This window comes from Dermacentor silvarum, unplaced genomic scaffold (genome assembly GCF_013339745.2).
Source record: "Dermacentor silvarum isolate Dsil-2018 unplaced genomic scaffold, BIME_Dsil_1.4 Seq641, whole genome shotgun sequence".
Lineage (NCBI taxonomy): Eukaryota > Metazoa > Arthropoda > Arachnida > Ixodida > Ixodidae > Dermacentor > Dermacentor silvarum.
Genome location: NW_023606561.1, coordinates 17,874 through 38,725, shown reverse-complemented (window position 1 = coordinate 38,725; position 20,852 = coordinate 17,874). Strand labels below are relative to the sequence as shown.

The window sequence follows — 20,852 nt, the reverse complement described above, 5'->3', positions numbered from 1 at the left end:
ATGGAAGTACAGAGAAGGCCCCCAAGGGAATTCAAATTCACAGATTGGGACCTTTTCCACACAATCAGGGAGCAGGGTGCTGAGGACCGCCAGTCACCGGAGCACAACTCAGAGAGGATGTGGCTGCGGCCACCAAGTCTGTAGTTACTGATCTTAAGGTCAACAGGATAGACAGCCATCTAGCGCACTTGTTCGAAGCAAAAAAAACGCCCTTCTAGTTAGGTTGAAGGGACATAAGCTTAACCGTAGGCTCCACAAAAGATCGTTGAGCTGAATCGCGAGATTGAGGAACACTGTCAGGCACTCTCTAGGCAACAGTGGGACGAGGTTTGTAACTCGGTTGATGGCCAGATGCGCACAGGGGGCAAGTGCAACTTGCTGAAGCACCTGCTCAATGAATCAAAATCAAAACCCAACCAGAGGGGGGCAATCGACAAAATCTTCCATGTGGCCAAACAGGAACACCCAGAACAAAAAATACTAGAAATACTCGCGGAAACATATCTGCCGGTTGATCTCTCATGCGACGCCGACTATCCTCCTTACGAGGGTTTGCACGTGGAATCTACAAGAACCTTTCAGCACGGCTGAAGTGAGGGAGGCCCTCATGGGACTGAATCTGCGATCAGCCCCGGGCCCGGACGGGATCTCTAATAGGCTCCTTCGTAATCTGGATGATGCTTCCATACTAACGCTCACGGATGCGATTAACAAGGTGTGGGAACAGGGAGCCGTCCCGGAATCGTGGAAACTGGCATCAGTCATTTTTATCCCGAAACCAGGACGCCCCCTGGGTCTCTTTAATCTCAGGCCCATATTGCTTACATCCTGTAGAGGCACGGTGGCCGAACATGTCATTAACAACCGCATTTCTAAACACATTGAAGAGCACGGTCTCTTTGCGTACAACATGATTGGCTTCCGGCCAGCACTCTCGACCCAGGGCACCATGATGTTGATCAAACAATTATTGACGTGCAGACGAGAGATGTCAGGGCAATCCTGGGCCTTGACCTGGAGAAAGCCTTTGGCAATCTCTCGCACACGCATATTCTCAAATCCATCTCTAGTCTTGGCTTGGGGCATAGATTCCATGCATTGATCAGCTCCTTCCTCAAAAGCAGAAGGGCCATGATTAAGATAGGAGATGTCAAATCAGAACCACTCGTTCTTGGCTCCAAAGGTTCGGTGGTCTCACCACTTTTATTCGACATTGCTCTTTGTGGGCTCTCCAAGAGGCACGCACAAGTCGTGGGCATACGTCATACCCTTTACCCCGACGATATCACCATCTGGTGTACGGGCGGCAGCGAGGGCAGAGTAGAGGAGGCACTCCAACGGACTGTGGATTACACCGAGGCTTTCCTTAGTGGAACCGGACTCCGACTCTCTTCGAGCAAGTCGGAACTTTTGCTGTATAGACCCAAAAGAAGGGATGTCAAACCTAAGGGCTGGGTCCCCCTCTCGGACGTCAATATAAAGCTTCGCACCAACTCTGGTCATCTCATTCCTAAGGTAGGGGTCATCAGAGTTCTTGGCATGCTTATAGAGGCTAATGGCACTAATGGGCAGACCATCAACAAGCTCATGGCTAAAACGGAAAGCAAGGTTCGGCTTATCACTGGAGTCTCCAACTCTCAAGGAGGCCTCAGGGAGGATAATTTATACTAAGGTTGTTCCACAATTTTTTAATCGGCTACATTACCTACATTGGGCTGCCATGCACTGCTGGCAGGGTCTGTAAAGACTAATAAGCTCAATCTCATGATTCGCAAGAGCATCAAGAGAGTGCTAGGAGTCCCTTCAAGCTAGCACGAAACGCCTCATACAACTGGGTATTCACAACACGTTGGAAGAGATAATCGAGGCAACGCATGCGGCTCAGATGGCCAGGCTCTCCTCCTCGGCCACGGGCAGGAGCATCCTGGCTGTCCTAGGATGTGGTCCAGCTCTAAAAGAGGAACGCAAACATAATCTCACTAAGGAGCAAAGCGCTTACATTACGGTCTCTCCTTTTCCCCGCAGCACAATGTGTGGAGTCGGAGGGCCAGGAGTGAAGCCCTGCTCAAAGACATTCGTGCAAACCTGTAGTCTGCATGCTTCGTAGACGCGGCTCAGTACGGTCGATCGGCTAACTTCTCGGCCGTCACGGTTGATCACACAGGTTCTGTTCTCCACTCCACTTCTATCAGTAACGCCACCCCCGCTAAGGCTGAGCAGGTAGCTATCGCCCTCGTTCTCCTTGAAGATTATAAGCAACAGATCTACACAGACTCACGAGCGGCGGTCAGGGCCTTTGCGTCCGGATCGGTATCAGCTGAAGTAACTCGCATTTTAAGTCGTAGGGATATTCCTCCTCACACAATCATCTTGTTTCCGGCTCACCTCGGATCACATCTGTCCTCCATGGCCAACTCGAACGAGATCACCCACGCCCGAGCGTGCAAACTTACCACACTGGGCAGCCTGGGGGATCTTTGGACTCCAATCTAGCGGTGTCTAAGGACGTTCTCCTCACTTTTAATGAGATCATCAAACATTATCAGTTAAGCAGGAGGGTCTTCCCCCTTGCTCACGCGAAGCTCTCTACAGCACAGGCATCTATCCTCCGCATGCTTCATACCAGGTCATACCCTAGTCTTTATTCCCACAGCCAGTTCATCGAAGCCCTTGATCCAGCATGCCCAGACATCAATCCCCCAACACACAAAACACTGAATAAATCACAATCCACCACTTGGCGACTACTTCAGACGCGAACTTTCCCAAACCCTGTGCTATACCACCGCATTTACCCCAATGCATACTGCCTCCTCTGCAAAGCCTGCGAGGCCTGCGCTGACCTTGATCACATCATCTGGGCATGCCCGAAAGCTACACCCAACACCCACCGCACTAACACTACACGCATCATAACTACGGCTGAGCAGTGGGAGACTTTGCTGCTCAGCTTGGACCCAGAAGAGCAGCTCTGGACCATCCGGATGGCCGAAGATGCCACCAGAAAGCAAGGGCTGGCCGCCGTCTGAGGAAGGGGAGGTTCGGGGGTTGGTATCCCAACCCTCGCCGCCCCCAGACCCCATCATGGACACAATAAAGTTTTATCTCTCTCTCTCTCTACATCAACTCAGGGCCGTCCAGAGGACCCATGACGTGGCGGTGAGGCTTGGTCTACCCGTCCCGACGTGGGAGTGGCCCACTGCTCTACCGCCTTGAGCGGTATGGTCCTCAGAACCTAAATAAATTCTCTGTCTGTCTGTCTGTCTACTACAATGTTCCCATACTGCATTATCGTCTATAACATTTAAATCTGGCTACTCTGTTTATTTTCACCATATAACATGTACAAAAGTTGATGGTGCATTAGCTGCTCGTTGTTATATCCGATATATTGTTAAAACTGGTATTGTTATAAGTGGGTTCGATTGTATATACTCAAACCTGGTATAATGCAGTTGAGGGGGAGCTGAAATTACTTTGTTATTACATTATTGCCCTTTACTGCAATAAATGTGGTGCACAACTTTAAAACATGCGAAAAAAAATTACATTATAGGATTTTTCATGCCAAAACTACGATCTGATTATAAGGCATGCCGTAGTGACTCCGGAAGTTTGGACCACCTGGGGTTCTTTAACGTGCACCTAAATCTAAGTACACGGGTGTTTTAAAACAAAAAAGAAAAAAGATAGCCTTGTGGCTCACTGAACTGCTACGCGGCACCTGCCATGATGGTGAAGTGGCTTTGGAGTTGCGCTGTATTGTGCCATACCACGTGCCTTCATTGACGTGACGGGCGCTTCCCCCACTGCATTCTTCTGAGCCCCACGACTGATCACCGCGACAAACGAAGAATGTGACAAGGGTGACGTCAGCATCTGCCCCGCCTTGCTTCTGCCTACGAGGAGCCCAAAAAGGCATTTAAGGCAGAACCGGCCTTTTGTGAGAGAGAGTCGCCACCAGCTGCCCAGTCGGTCTGATGCGCTCTTTCAGCTACATGTACGCTATTATCCACTATCTGTAAATGTTGTATAAAGCTTTTCGTTTCTTCTTCGTCTGCTGAAACAGTCCGTCTCTCGTCCTCCACCCCGAAGTTGCAATAGCTGCTAAGCCCGAGGGCGCGGTATCGAATTCTGGTCGCAGCGGTCGCATTTCGATGGTTGTAAAATGCAAAAACACTTGTGTACCGTGCAATGGGTGCACGTTAAAGAACTCCAGGTCGTCAAAATTAATCCGGAGTCCCCCCACTAAGGCGCGTCATAATCATATCGTGATTTCGGCACGTAGAACCCCACAATTGAAAAATTAATTTTGAACCGCTACGTGGCAATGTATGCAATAAAATCTTAATAAAAACAACAGCAGAATGGTCTTCAATGTGTGCAACCTGCGACTTCTTAGCACCTGATGTGACAACCTTTACGATAGCTTCCTTCTGTTCCAATGTGATGGTATTTCGCTTCTACTGTACACTTGGCTCGTCCATATTGTCATGAAATCGGTGAAACAGCGACACGGTCAAAGAGAAGAGCTAGCACTCTGCCATGTGAATGAAATCTGTTATGATCGAGCAGCATGGGGCACACAACATAGCGTGCTGACTATGAAGCTTTCTGCCACTCTCACGTGACCTCGTGCTCTGCTGTGTGAACCAGGAGGCCAGCAAACCTTTCTGCCCTCAAAGCCTCCGAGATTGCACTCAGTGTGGAACGGTTGGATATTTTTGTGTTTGGAGATGAATCTAGTTCATTATATTCATCGGCAAGACAATTATACATTGTTAAAATTAGGTTTGAAATACATGGATCTCTATGGTGATTTCAGGCAGATGTGCATTTACTTTCTTATATCCATTATTTTATTATATAGAATTTTGTTATAACAAGGTACGAGTGTAGTACATATCACTATGCTAAAGGTGGCACAGTCCTTTGGTACAGAGAACTGCTAAAATATGTTTTTCCCTACACATTGTCCTGAATTCTCTTGCTAGCTGCAGAATGTTCACTTGTAATGCATAAATATGTGTGTTTGTGTGAACTGCTGTGGGGGAGTATTCTTTACTGTTAAGTTCAAGCAATATCTTTTTTTTTTTTTTCACTTTAATTCATTTCAGAGATCTGGTTCACTCTGAAAAAAGTTACAATAATCTTATGGTTGATATGTAGCGTTGATCAACAGCACAATGCACTTTCACTGCCTCTACTGGTTATTGAATTTGAGTTCGTTCTTGAGTTTTTTTTTTTTCTCATAGTTCTTGAGATTGCGTAAGTTCATGTGACTTACACTGCTCATTTCTACTAACCTGCCATCCTATTAAGTGGAACTCAGTTGCTGCATGAACAGAATTTTTTTTTCCCTTCAGTGCCCATGAATTCTCTGTCTGCCCGAGTATACTTTAACTTCCTTGTCTTTAATCTGCTCTAATACAGGCTGCCTAATGGAGCTAACACATGATTAATTACAAGGTAGCAACAGGGAAGAATGTGTTGGCTTCAGTGAAATGTCATGGTGGCAACAGTTATGAAGCTGATTCTGACATATCAATACTTTACATCAATTAAACTAAGTATGTATGTATATAGAATTATATAATTAGCTGAGATTCAAGAGATTCAATTAACAGCGTTCTACACTGCATTTTAAGGTGCACTCAGACATTGTGTGTTGCTGACCTTGCTTCAGTAGGTAGTGGCCAGTTTAGTAATTATGGCATGGAGCTTCACTTGCTCCAGCATGGCACAAATATTGGGAAAATTGGAAAGTTTTACGATTATTGTGAATGAGCGGCATGATAAAGGCGAACCACATCATGGACATGGACAAGTGCTGGCTCGCAAGTACATGTTTGCTGAGACAAGTGTATGTAAAAAATGTTGCAGTTTCACCCGAAAGGCGAAGCATCAATTGCGATAGCAACTTAGTAGAGAGCTATACGGAGTAAGGATATTAGTTTTATCAGTTGTATAAACTTGGACATGCAGCAGCACTAGCAATGCGCAGAACTGTTGTCGACGCCGTCGCTGTTTTGCCCGCATTCGCACCGATCGCGCGCGGCGTTGGTGATTGTTGCCAGAGCCTCTGGGGGCGGTTCGGAGGTTTTCGATGAGATCAGAACGGGGAACTCGTCGAGCAGCGTCGGAAGTCTTTACCACCTTCTCGCCTCGCAACGTTTTTATATAAATACACATTTGGTGCTGCAGCTAAACGTCGCCTCCCCTCCTTCCGTCCCGTCCCCCCACGGCCTTTCGCGCGACGGAAGAAGTCGCGTTTGCTTTATATATATGGTGATTGTAAAGGAGGAAAGAGGCGCCTAATTCTGCAGCCCTTCAGGGAGCATGGCGCAGAATGTGCGTTTGTTCTCCACTGTGCGTTCGCTCCCCATGAGAGCGCGCGTCCCTCGCGCTCTTTCACTCGCACATACAGCGTCAGGCACGCGGCAACGATTTCATCGCCGTTGACGTCATACAGAACCTCACGGCGACGGCGACGCTGACGGCAGAAATCCTCTTTGAGTGTCCATATAATTTCTATCGCAATAATATACAGAGAACACATAAACACAAATCTGGCTCTCTGATAGCATGAAATGTATGCATGACTGAATCTACAGATGTGGGGAGCTGACATGTGCCCCTTCACTGTTGCAAATGTGGTTGTTGTCCTGTCATGAGTGAGACAGTCATCTTATTTTGCCACATCAACCAGGCCGCAAGTGATGACAGTTGTGGAAATGCTGCTTCAATTATGCCAATCTGCAGCCACTGGAATTTGTTGCTCCATACTGCTTTAAAGTGTGTGTTTCACCTAATGCACTGCTGCGCCACAATGTAGTTTCAGCGGTGCGAAAATTGGGAAGCTACCATGCAATAAAACTGTGGCGCCATTGCATTCATTGGCCGCATTCGTTCAGGGTGTTACAGCCAGTGAGACTGGCGCTGTGACAGCTGACAGAATTGAATTGATTCCTATTTTTATATGCCAACCGTGAGGCGTGCATGAGGCTACAATGAGTTGGGTGGCCATGCTGGCTCTGCGATGTCATGATCAACGCAGGAGTTTTCAGAAGCAAAAAATGGGCGAGTCGTTATGCAGGCATGACTAAATCGGAGCCCTAAATACTCAGACAGCACTGTGTCTTGTCTCTTTTGGTGCCTTTAGTTTTGTCCAAGTAGTTTGCGCTCTGATTTAGACATAGCAGTAGTTTATGCATCGTGGTCTGATGCGCGATGATGCTTTGTAGGCAATAAAGTCACAGTTTCGCCCAAAAGGCGAAGCATCGATTGCGATAGCAAATTAGTAGACAGCTATGCGAAAGTAAGGATAGTAGATTTATCGGCCGTATAAACTTGTAAACATTCGCTTACTAACTAAATTAACAAGCATGGTGTCACGCTCGCACAAGCAAACATGAAAACATCTCGCTCGATGACCACGGAAACTCATTGTCAGAACGCTGGAGTGAGGAAGCGCGGCAGCAGCAGTGAGCGAATTAACATTCGTACTGCCTCGCTTCAATGCAAACTAAGCGGCGAAAACACGGTGCACATCGCAGATCACTTTCAAGATAGGGACCATGTGGCCACGCCATACGCAGCAGCCGCCGGAGTAGAACGCCCTTCCCTTCCTCCCCTTCTCCTGGGGCTTGGCATGCGATGGAAGATCGCTTTCAAGATAGTGCCTGTGCTGCCGCACCGTACGCAGCAGTCGCTGGAGTAGAATGCCCCCCCCCCCCCTCCTCTTCTCCACCCCCCCCCCTTCGGTGCCTTGCACGCAACGGAAGACGGGGTGCTTCCTCTCCCCTCTTTCCTCCCTTGCGCATGCAAAATTTAGCTGACATCGTCGGCTCACCCTCGCATGCTGTCACTCACACATACAGCATATGGCGCACGGCGATGATTTTATCGCCCTTGGACTTTATATGGAACACCATATTGATGGCAGAAATACGCCTGGAGTGTCTACATAATTGCTCTCGCAATAAAAGGGGATCAGTGTCCACAGTACTTATTGCTTGCTTGCAACTTTATTAGTGGCACTGTATTACTTTTTTTTTTTTTCAGAAAATTTGAGGTCGTTGAAGTTGGCATTCGGCATTACAATCAAACGCACGGTGATCAGGTACTAGACTGCGTCTCATGCTCTTCGTCAACTTTGTCTTCGCAAAGCTCGTAGTAGAAAAGTTAAACACGAACGAGCATGTAGCCTAGCCCCACATGGTGTTTTGCCGCACCGCGTGCCTACCATCGAGGTGACGAGCCCCCTCCCCCCGGGTTCTTCTGAGGTGGTTTTCGTTGTGCTGGGCTTGAAACATCCACTGACGACTTTCAAATTTCCACGGAACTGCCGATCCCTTCCCGTGGGTGGAACTGAGGAGGCCGGTGGTATGCAGCACCAAGCCTTTTCCCCCCCTTTTCCCCCGACGAAAGAGGAATGAGACGCACGGGATGTCCGCACCTGCCCCTCCTTGTTTCTGCCGACGAGAAAGTCACCAAAGGGATTTAAGGCAGATCCGGCCCATTGTTAGAGAGTCGCCACCAGCTGCCCAGTCGGTCTGGTGCGCTCTTACAGCTACAGTTAACCTGCTTATAACGATGCTTCATATAACAAATTCCTATATATAACGAAGTTTTTCTATTCCCCGCCATTACTCCATAGAAGCACATGTATTTGAGACCTCTATGTAACGAAGTGGCAGCGGGAGACCCCCTCGAAATAAAAAATTTTTCCCGCCGATTACCTAGAGATTTCGTCCTAAATTTTGTCATTTTTGTGCGAGCAGCAACCAGAAGCACCTTCTTCGCCGCGACGGAATGCGAACGGCGGCATGGCGCTAGGCGCGCTCGAATGCACGCTCGAATGCACGGCTACTGCGAGGCGAGAGCGAGCGCACGTGTGCGTGCGTGCGCGAGGCGGGCCTGCATCCCTCAACCCAGTGATTTTGCCGCTGCGGGTGTGACCTTTCTCCCTCCCTTCATTCAAACCTGATCCCGCTGTTTGCTGCAGCCAGCCTAGCCCGCCAAGCCGGCACTCTCCTTTTGCAGTTGATGTTGCCGAAGGAAAAAAAAGCAAAATCACGCAGTTTTTTACTGCGAAATTAATGTTTTGGGTGAGCTCTGCCGTCAGTTACCCTTTTGCTTACTTATAAGCGTTTCTTCGAATTTTTGTGCCGAACCTGCATATAACGAAATCCTCTTTAAAACAAAGTTTCTCGGGAATTTGTCAATTTCGTTATATCCAGGTTTAACTGTACATGTACGCTATTTTCAGCTATCTGTACATATTCTATAAAGCTACTCATTTCCTCTTCGTCTGCTCCAATAGTCCATCTCGCGTCCTCAACCCCGAGTCACAATAGTGGATGGCAGCTATGTTATTGGCGAATCAGTATCTCAACAGCGGATGTCACACTGTGAGATACGAGGCCCGCAGACGCCTGCTACACTGCTCGATGGCCGCTACGAAACCGACCGGCGTCAACCCCTTTAACTGGTTGAGTGCTTGATGTTTGCTTTTCATGTCGCCAGACCTCTCTAGCACAGGCAGATGTTAGGTAAGTTTTTTTTTTTTGGTAGACTATGATTACATTTAGCTTTTTTAAACAGTCGATTCTAGTTTGAAGTAGGTGTAAATTTAGTAGGCAAGCAACACGAGGAACGAGATCGTGATGGAGGAAATCCAAGTTCAGGAGCTCATTCAATATCCGAGGAGTTGGGTATTTCCACCAGCTCCGCAAAAACAAGGAAAGCAATTCTCGACGTGATGCAGGCAGAGGACGTGACAGTCGAGGAAGCTGACGAGGCTTGGGAAATGATTGTAGAGCGAAAGATAAAAGCAGAAAAGCGTGAATGTGAGCTTGAAGCTGAGAGGCGTGAGCGAGAGGCAGCGCGACTGCATGCTTTTAGGATGAAGGAGCTTGATCGGGAAATTCAAGTGCTTCAATGGCAGCGAGCCCGAGGCTATCTTCACACCTTCAGGACAGGCAAAGATATCGTTGTATTTCTCTCTGATTTTGAACGAGTGTATGAAGAAGTGTCAGCTGGGATACGTGGTGTCAACCGGGACCTCTGGTCCTAGAAGTCGGTCACGTTGCTCCCAGCTAAAACCACAAGTTCTCTGGTGCGATTGTCCGATGAAGAAGCACGGGATTACAGCAAGACTAACAGGGCTTTGTTGAGGAATTTTGATGCTTTAAGTCAGCCTGACTGCGAAGGCTGAGATGATAGCAACAAGGCCAAGCCTCTCGAGGACAGACCGTAGGGTGAGCTGGCTAGCTCAGCTGGCGTCGGATGCAGTCATGCTCTGTCAAAGGCATAGACGTCTAGCGACGACCACGATCCTATCATGGTCTTGCCGACCGGAGCGATATCGTTGTGACGAGAAGCCAGCATACTTGAGAGTACGAGCTCCGAGACCACAAGCTTTGCAAGCCGTGGCAAGGGCAAACGATGAAGGCGCAAGCCGAGAAAGTTGGACTCGGGCTGCGATAGGCACGCCGCATGCGTATCATCAAGGTAACAAGCGCTTCCCTTCCCCCCGCCTTCTTCTGAGGTGGTTGCCCTGTAGCTGGGCTTGAAACATCCACTGATGACCTTCAAATTTCCACGGAAGTGCCAATCCCGTCCCGTGGGTCAAACTGAGGAGGCCGGTGGTATGCAGCACCAAGACTTTCCCGTGACAAACGAGGAATGCGATGCGGGGGGTCGTCGGCCGAAGAGAGCAGCCCAGCTACGCTCTGGGACGACGACAGGCAGAAGGAGCTGGAGGCTGGAAAGGACGGGTGGATCACGGAGACGGCGGCAACCCAATGGAAGCTGTTCTTCAGCTGCCGCGGCCACGACCCGCGAGCTGAGTGGACGTCCCACCGGAAGCCGCAGCTACAGGCTGACGGCACCGCTTCCCGGATTCCCTGCGGCTACGATCCGCAGGCTAGCGGAGTCGATCGGGCGATCCAGGCGCCTCGGTCACCCTACCGTCCTGACCCCGAACCAGGCCAACCGTGGACCGAACGTCGGACACAGCGACTTCGAGTCTACGACGCATCGACGGGCCCAACGACGTGTCGCCGGAAGCCGCGACGACGAGGTGACGTGGCCTCTTCGATGGACTTAATGTAAATATTTTGGACTTAGGAATTATATTATCTGATGACTTTGGGGATTTTCTAGATTTAACTCGTGTTGTAAATGGTTTGTTTTGTGCTGTTTTCTTTGCCGCCCCCCACCTTGTTTTCTGCCGATGAGGAGTTCGCCAAAGGGATTTAAGGCAGAACCGCCCCCATTTCTTAGAGAGAGTCGCTACCAGCCGCCCCGTCGGTCTGGTGCGCTCTTACAGCTACGTTCGCTATTTTCAGCTATCTGTAATATTGTATAAAGCTTTTCATTTCCCTCTTCGTGTGCTCCAAGAGTCCGTCTCTCGTCCACCAACCCCAAAGTCACAATAACACCTTTCCTACGAGTGTATATCAGTAGCGGAATAAAGAACATTGTGTGCTCGCACTGCCCTGATAGGGGTACATAAACGAAATCCAAAATATGTGGTACTATATCGAACCTACGAAGTAGTCCTTCCTTAATGGAAAAAATAAAAGAAAGCTAATTTCAGCTGCACTAGTAAATTACTTATATAAATAAAAAAAACAGCCCCTCTTACCATGAAAACAGGCTTCGTAAGCCCGAAGAGACGTAAAAACGAAAGACAGGTGGTGACTCGCATTGGATTTCCCGTCCAAGCTCACTATGACATCATAGATTTTGATGGGAACTGCTCGGTCCCAGATAATCATTCTTTGGTGGAGTTGTACTTCATTCCATCCTAGAAGGGCGGAAGACTACTTTCCAAATTCTAGAGCTTTACAGGTTCACAATGGCCCAAGTACGAAAAAGTACTTTGAAATCTGGATGTCAAGCTAGCACTGGTATGCTGGCACAAAATTTATTGAGAACTGTAACCTTCATTTGGAGTTCTAATAATGTACTTAACACCACGAAATCGAAAGGTGTTTCTCTTTATAGTGTCCCTTTAATGTTCCTTGTGTGGTTTTGCACTGCGCCGCCGGTAGCATGTCACTGTGAATGTATGCTCGCTGCTGCCGTCGTAGCCTGCTGCGGTGAATCACTCGTTGTAACTAGAGATTATGTTAACTAAAGAGAACACTACATTATATTTCGTATTCTGTGTGCGCTTTTTGTGGAAGGCTTACATATTATATTAAATTCTTGGGTTTTACGTGTCGAAATCACGATCTGATTGTAAGGCATGCAGTAGTGGGGGACTCCAGATTAATTTTTACCACTGGGGCATCTTTAACGTGCACCCAATGCATTGTACACAGGCTTTTCTGCAATTTGCCCCCATCAAAATACGGCGCCGCAACCGGGATTCGATCCCGCGACCTCATGCTTAGCAGTGCAACGCCATAGCCACTAAGCAACCACGGGGGGTTGGAATTCTTACACTTGCTCCAAACACAGCAGTAGGTGCTCCAAAATTAGATTTTGGCTGCAACCCAATGGCTGCTCCAAAACGCTGAAGGGCATTCCCACCACGTGATGATTATGGAAGCTTTATCAAACAGGAAAGACATTCATGCATTAATTATCCTTTGGTCTTGCTTGGTCAGAAGAAAATTGCATTTTTTTGCAAGAACATGTATCGATTTAGTTGATTGTCCAGTTGGCAGAGTGTTGTTTGGTTGATTGTGCAAATGCTTGTGTGATGCATTTGTTTACTTTCCATGTTCATAGGTGTTATCGCGCATGCATTTATAGTGTTTCAAAGTGCCTTATTTGTGTTTGTTTATTGTCTCAATGTGATGGGTTTCCATTAGTCAATGTGCTTTTGCAACTAGGGGTGATGTAGCCTTGTCGGTTGTTGTTTGACATTCTGCCAATTTTCAAAAACATAATGTTGAAAGTTGATGCTTGTCTTGTTTCCTGCCTGTCCGTCCTTGTGGCTTTTTACACTACTAACTTGTAAAGATGCTTTTGCGAGTTAGTGCTCTTGTGTGCCCTTCGCTATGTCGTTAATCTTCGTTGGACTGTTTGTTACAATGTGACAATATATACGTTTTCTTAAAGGGACTGACAATCAATTTTTTATGCTCCTCATTTTTTTTAGTGCAACGGCAAGCTTACTGGTCCGAGTGTCCAATCATACAGTGGTAATGCGGAAAACGCTGCGAAACATTTTTTATCAGAGTTTCTGATTTGCATTGAGCAGTAGTCTCGTGCTCAAGAAACATGCTTGAAACAGTGATAGCTGAGCGCGATAGCGATTATACGTCGACTTGGTGGGAAGCAGACGACAAGTGAGGCTCTAGCTGTAAGAGAGCAATTTTTGTTTATCAAGCCAATGTTCCTGCGGTTCATGTTTTTTGAAGCGTGGAATTACTTTTACAATAATAGGTGGTGTCCAAATCTATGCCCCAGCGATGGCTCCTTCCAAGTAAAACAAAATGATCTCGAAGGACATGCTTTTGCTGGCTGCATGTGCCAGGCTCGTTTTTTTATCCTAGCCAAGCTAAGTGGTAGGATGAGCCAGTAGAGCTATGATTGCAGTGCTGGCACCCATTCACAGCACAATTCGTTGATGAAATTTTGTATCTCACAGAGACCACAGAACTCGGGGTACTAACTTGCAAACCTGCTTATGCAAACCTGCTCTGCGCCACAATGCATTTAACAGATCTGCTGCTCCACTTCTTACCACGAAGGCAGCTTCGCTCATTAGCATGCACTTTTTTTACTTCATAATACACATAGAATAAAGTGTAAAAGCCTAATATACTGTTACTTTGCGGAAATCCATACCGTTGCACAGGGCGTACGTGCCGAACGACAAGTGATACAACGAGAAGTCGATAAAATGTGACTAAAGGCGTTATTGAGCCATCTTCCAGTCCATTGGCGTCCCCTGTTGTTCTTGTCAAGAAGAAGGACGGCAGTTGGCGCTTTTGTGTTGATTACCCTGCACCTCCACCAATTGTTATGTGCGGAAGTCACACATAAAGATGTATTTACACTATTTACAAGGAAGGCAACGATATACAAACAAGATGGCTGTCGAGACCAATTACACCTCGACACCTCAAATCGTCGTCTTCTGACTTTGGCGCCACTCTTAGTTGCACTGCAACAATATGAACTGCGATTTTAAGCAATAAGTATGCTTTACGTATTAACGGCTGACTTGCGTACTCATATACTACATCTGACGTAAGACTTCACCACCAGGCTACGCCACTCACTGGTCTTTAATATTTCTTTGCCAATTTAAAATTATAATTCCTACTTAAATCACGAACGGCATGTTGGATTCAATCACTAAAATCATGTCATTTCATTTCCATCAACGCCTCACATACATTCTGGCCCGTTGTCAGGCCCTTTAAAGTGACAAATCATTGACAGGCAAAACCAAATCCTGATAAAGACAAGCCTCCTTGTCGAAACATTGCTTCCGCGACGTCCCTTGTTTGACCGCTGTTGATCGAATCGTTGACTCCGTGGTCAAGGTGTGTGTGCTTGGGCCGCATCATTTTACCAACAGCTGATTTCGTTGAATGTTCTCTCACACCACCGAATTGGCACTTCCCACCTGCCCACTCACCACTTGTTGTAGGGCTGAAGAATTGCTTGGTGAAAACGTTTTAGCACATCAATAAAAGTTGCGGTTTATTGTTTGTCCTTGAGGCAGATGTGCACTAAGCCTCTAGCATAAAAAAACTACAGACAGCAATGCCTCAGCTTTCCATAGTTGTTTAACTTCTTTAGAGCGAGGCAAACCGTGACCTTACCATTCGTCGTATAAGGGTGTTTATTGGACGGCACTTAAAGCAGCGCAAGAGCGACAGTCCAAAAAGCGCAGCACGGACTCTCAGCACGAGCGGCGCTCAAGAGCCGAAGAAAACGACCCACTAGAACGCGCTGGAGCGGACGACCCACTTCAGAGTTCCAACGCTTCGCTACAATTACCCCGGCTGTGAAAAGGGAGCCGCCTGGCGACTTAACAGGTTGTCATCATGAGTGGGTCATGGTATATCTTGAGGCGCTCCACATTGACGATGTCGCGCCCTCGACGGCGCATGTCCGAAGATGGTTCAACGGGTTCGATAAGGTAATTTACTGGGGACGTGCGTTCGACGACACGGTAGGGGCCTTCGTATTTGGGCAGTAGTTTCGAAGAGAGTCCAGTTGCGGTGGTAGGGACTGAGAGATGAGCGCCCCAGGGAAAAACGTGGGCGCAGAAGTGGTGTTGTCACCGCGGATGCTCTTCTGCCGCTCTTGTTCATTTGCAGTAAAGGTGGGCAAGGTCACGACACTCTTCAGCATGTCTGGCTTTGGCAGATATAGGCGTATACTCAGACGTGTCTGGCCTGTATATAAGGATCGTGTCGATCGCGTGTGAGATTGGCGGCCGTACAATAAGAAGAACGGTGAGAAGCCAGTAGTACTCTGAGGGGCGATATTGTAGGCGTAGGTGACGAAGGGCAGAATGGCATCCCAATTTGTGTGGTCGGCAGCGTGTACATTGAGAGCATGTCGCCGAGCATGCAGTTAAATCGCTCTGTGAGACCGTTTGTCTGTGGGTGGTACGCAGTAGTTTTGCGGTGAACGATGTGACACTCTTTGAGAATGGCTTCGACGACTTCCGACAAGAAGACACGGCCTCGATCGCTGAGTAGCTCCTGGGGTGGACCGTGACGCAGTATGAATCGGTGGATCAGGAAGGAGGCAGCATCTCGTGCTGTAGCCGCTGGAAGGGCGGCAGTTCGGCGTATCGCTTTGTCACTTTGTTTGAGGGTCATACTGGTAACACCAACTTTCATCTCCAGCATTGACACTTAACGCAAATGTGGGATCACTTCTGACCCTTCCAAAAGTTCGCAGCAATTGTTCATTTGGTTTCTATCCGTTCACCTGTCAGTGTGTGAGGGACGATTTTTGTATTTAGTTTGTTTTTCTAAATCGTTGTGTACGATCTGGTAAAGTACATCCCTGTTCGATTTCAGATTTCCTGATATCATGCTCACTGCAGGAAGAATATTACTTTCTCTTGGAGAATAAAGGAATCTTGAACAGTAACATGGCGATTTCCATGCAATCATTGCCTCACATGTTCGACATTTGCAGCAGTGTATGACGTTGCAAGGCGGCCTGGGATCATCTTGCACTGAATCTCTGCCCTCCCAAAATCATTGATGCCATTCAAAGACATGGCTTTCAATAATGCTTCATCACCATATACTTGCTAAGTCAAGTTTCTTGTCTCACTAGCATACGAAGTAACGGATAGTGAAGCCAGAGATAGCATACGAGAAGTTAATTGTGATGTTTAATTGAAATGTAAACATGAAGGTAAAGGGAAAATGAAAGTCAACTAAAAGATTTCTGGATGAAAGAGCTCCTGCGTTAAAACACTGCACACATAATGCGAGAGATGTAGGTTTAGCTCCCACCTGGGGCAAGTTATCTTTTCATCCACTTTCATGTTTTCCTGTACTTCAATATTTTTACATTTCAATTAAACATAGCATATGTGACGAAACGCACAGGGCTGGCGCGGTGCATTAGTGGTGAAGGAGGAAGATGAAGAATAAAAGGCAGTGTTCGGGCGACCATGTTTGTCTCCGTCCGCAACCTCCTGCTCACGTCACACATATAGATTCCCTTATGCATTCTCTGGCTTCATTGTCTGTGATTTTGTAAAGCTGTAACTTGAAAAAAAGAAGAGACCTGTCAAAAGTGGGGCTACACCCAAGCCGCCCACCTGACTACCATCTGTGGATCTATGGTCCGTGCCATAGGTCCTTGTTAGTTTGCATCGGACGTAACTGATGGCTGTCGGACGTAACAGATGGCTGTCGAGACCAATTACACCTCGACACGTCAAATCGTCGTCTTCTGACTTTGGCGCCACTCTTAGTTGCGCCGTAACAATATGAACTACAATTTTAAGCAATAAGTATGCTGTACGTAATAACGGCCAAATACATGCATAAGAACTTACACGCACCAAACATTTTATGCCACAAGACAAACTTTCAAAGAAAAAAAAACATTGAGCTCCTTGGATCCTTATTCTTGCTCATGTCTCACCCGGGGTTTTCTTTTACTGCAACTGATGGCTGTAGAACATTTGGAGAAGATTGGGTGTTCTGTTAGCACTTAGAGGTACTGTGACTTTTCTCTTCTGCTTTCAGTCATTTGAGAGAATTGCTAGCTTGGCAAAACAGTTTTTTCTTTTTTTTGTAGACATATCTCCGTAGCATTGTACTTAAGGCATCAAATTGTATATTGCATATGTGCATTAATGTTTAAACATTAAAACATGGGTACAAATTTTTACCCATGGTATTATTTTGAAAAGCCTGTCTTTCTCCCTCTATATTATACACATAGAGAGAGAAAGAGAGAGATAATGAGAGCAGGTAATTTTTATTTAAAAATATATATATATATTTCCTTTAAAAAAAAAGGAAATCATCCCTTGTATTACTGACAATGAATGCTTTAAATGTTAAAAAATTCACTGACGATTACGATACTCTCTAATGCGAAATTTGAGCGGCAGCTCTATAAGTGTTTTCATTTCGCGATATATTGGCTGGCATGGAAAATCTGTCTCATGCTGCACATTGCAAACAGCCAACAACTTAAAGTTATCGCTCAGCGCAAGACACGCCTGCGATATTTGGAACTTACTCTAACGTTATCGTTGATTCTATCTGTTGTATATGCTCTCGCTGAACTTTGTGTAATCAGATTGTATGTACAATGCGAACAGTGTTGTACTTTCTGGAAGGTATGCAAGCACCAGCGATTATACTGGAACCTTCGATGAGTCATGTATAAAGGGTGACACGCTTGACCCGCAGATCAGCTTTTGACGATCGACGAGTGTGCTCACCACCATCATTGTGCTGTTTGTTTTGCTGGGCACAGGTTTGTCCATTAAAACAGGTAGTTCTGTGACTTGCGTTGTGCAACTGGTGGTTGTTCACTGTCACTACATGATAATATGGTGCCAAATTTTTTTTAAAGGGCTTTTCACCATGTTTGAACATTGCAAGCAGACAAGCACAGGCCATAGATCATGTGCTGATTGTGTTGCAAAGTATTACACCAATGTATGGCGCTAAAACAGCTGAAAATTCAAACACAAGCCTATGTGCTGTACTCCTGAAAGGGGCCACTTGGCGCTCTTACAAAATGATGTCACATGCATACAACATCATCTTGCTTCCATGTCACACTCTCATAGCACCTGTAGCACACAAATAGCCAGCTGCGATTGGCTGCGTAGACATCTCACATTGTGGACCCACCTGATTTGGTGTTTGCATTTCAGCACAGTGTAGTGCATGAACATAAAAATTGCATTAGATTAATGTTGTTACCTTTGTAGTGGATAAACATAAACCTACTAGTTGCATGAGGTTGCATGTTGTAGAGGATGAAAGGTAAACACAATCAATCATTAGTTTATAGGTATAATAACTCTGCTTGACTGAAGCTTGCTTCACATTGATTTCAATGTATGTGATGAATCTGCATAATTTGTTAAAAGTTATTGTGGCAGAACGCTCCCTGGGCAGCAGTTTGTATCAAATTATAACCAAAATATATCACAAATATGACCACAAAATATATATAACAAAATATAGTATAGAACCAAAACTTGAGGGGGCCTGGTGAGAGGCACTTTAAGGGATTGTGCACTGCTCACAGGGCCAGTGGGCAAACAAAATCTGATAACACTATCCTTTCTCAAATATTGTCTTCAGTCAAAGCTCTTTTACCCCATAGCAAATAGTACTAGCTTTGCATCATTAACTGCTGTATTTGCTTCCGTGATTGGTTTTGTTTTCTTTTTGATGTGTTTATTATGACCACTTAACAAAAAAAAAAAAAGAACCTTAAAATTCGAATTCAATTTGACATTAAACTTTCTACACCAACATCATTGTTTTGACTTTGTTCTATTCAATTTTAATTTGTGCATATATTTCACTATTTGCATGCCTCTAGTGTTAAGCTTTTTTATCAAAATGTATCACTGAACAATGGAGCAGTGTACACCTGCTGTAAAGGTAGGAACATATCACTGTCATCAGATTACTGGTGAACTATGTGGCACTGAGGCATCCTGCTTCTGCAGTCATTAATGCATTTCCTCAATGACGAGCCTCAATGATGCTTTGATATGCAAAAAAAATTGCTTGTGATTTCACTGCAACAGGTTTAAAGTTGAAAGACAATAACGTAAAGGAAAGCACCTGTGGCAATGGTGTGTGTGTGGACGTGAAAATAATGCGCAGGACATAGGTGCGCCCACTTGTCCTCAATGCATTTGATGCAATCTTGTCAGCATGCATTGATGGTGATGTTGTCCAATTGTTCACTCATGTAGTGCAAGTATCGGATCATGGCACTGATGTGAAAAATGAGAAGAAAACAAGAAAGTAAAGATACATGGATCATGATATCTATAAACAAAGCTTGTTCATGTTCTAGTAGCGCACCAGGATCTCTGCCAGGGGGGGGGTTGACAGTTTGCCTTAGTTGCCAATACCATCTAAACAACACTAATTTCAATTTTCTTCACGGGAAAATTGTAAAAAAATGCACCTTTTGTGCAAGTTTGCGATTGTGCAGACGATTGCGCGTCTTGCATCTTAGTTGCAGTACTCAAAAAAGGGGGGTTATCTTGTTCTTTCTCGTCCACCTCCCCCCTTCTCTGTTATTGTGACTGTGAAGTTGCTCCGACAGCAAATTTTTTTGCATCTTGCTAAATTTCATTGTAGCCGTGCCTTTTTCGAAGCTAAGGCCTTGTGGTGCTATGTGCGTTGTGAGTGGCCACTTGCAATGCTCCGCCCCAGGCAGAGCGTCGAATGCAGCCGCTCATGAACGCGAAAAACGCCGAAAGACATTATCATCGGGAAAAACATCGCTACAATATCCTGGCCTAGGATTCACCTGTGTTGGTATCTTTGTCCATCTTGTGGATTCTGATCTTTTATATAATGCATTGATTCTGTGCTGTGCTTGCTTATTTTTCTATTCAGATCAACAGCACAAGGGCAACCTGCTGACACTGTTCCTGCACAGCCCATTGACAGCCCTGTGCTTCGTGTGCCATGTAGTCGATGTGCCGGTCTCTCTTTGGGACAAGGCCCTGGGTCACCTTAATCGCTTTATGGCGGAGGCCAGCCGTGTCCTCATACGCTCCCGCAGCATAGGTGTGTTCTCATTGATTGCTTCTGCACGTGCAAGTTCAGAGAGAAACGAAAACAGCTTCTCCATAGTGACAGTAGTCAGGAGGCTTTCTTGCAGGGCAGCTTTGTGAGGTCGTGTCATCTTTATGCCTAGCAGAGAACTATTCCACATGTGCATTGTTGTGATGTTTATTGCTGATGAGGCTGCTTGGCTTTGGTGCCCCGGAAAGGTAGTGATATAGTCACCTGAGCGGGGGTTGCATGAACTAAATGTTTGTTTTGGTAAGCATGCGAGAAAGTTTGACTTTGAATCCATACTTCAAGAGAGTTAACGTATCTAAAGGGTTGTGTGTTTATTGGAGGTAAGCACAGACACTTGTCCAGCTTGAACCAAGTCATTTGTGTGGGCTCAGATACTTCAAGAGAGCAAGCACCTAACATATCTGAAAGCGTTGTGTATTTATTGTAGGTAAGCCCAGACACTTGTTCAGTCATTTGTGTGGGCTCAGGTGTCACACAGGAGTAGCAATTTTTGGGTGGATTTCACCTAAAACAGGTTTCATTTATGCTACTTGCGTCACTTGCTTCAAAGAAAATGTACAGAACACATAGTCATCAGGAGCAAGGCCTGAC

General features: G+C 46.2%; 1 protein-coding gene across 1 annotated transcript in view; it reads left to right on the top strand.

The window, feature by feature from the left end:
- The window catches only part of LOC119435351 (protein SCAI-like), a 57,690-nt gene extending 37,485 nt beyond the window's left edge, over positions 1–20,205 (top strand). The window contains 1 exon segment of the mRNA XM_049659808.1: positions 20,070–20,205. Within this exon segment, the coding sequence (XP_049515765.1) occupies position 20,070 (1 nt within the window). The 3' untranslated portion in view covers positions 20,071–20,205.
- The last annotated feature ends 647 nt before the right edge of the window (positions 20,206–20,852 follow it).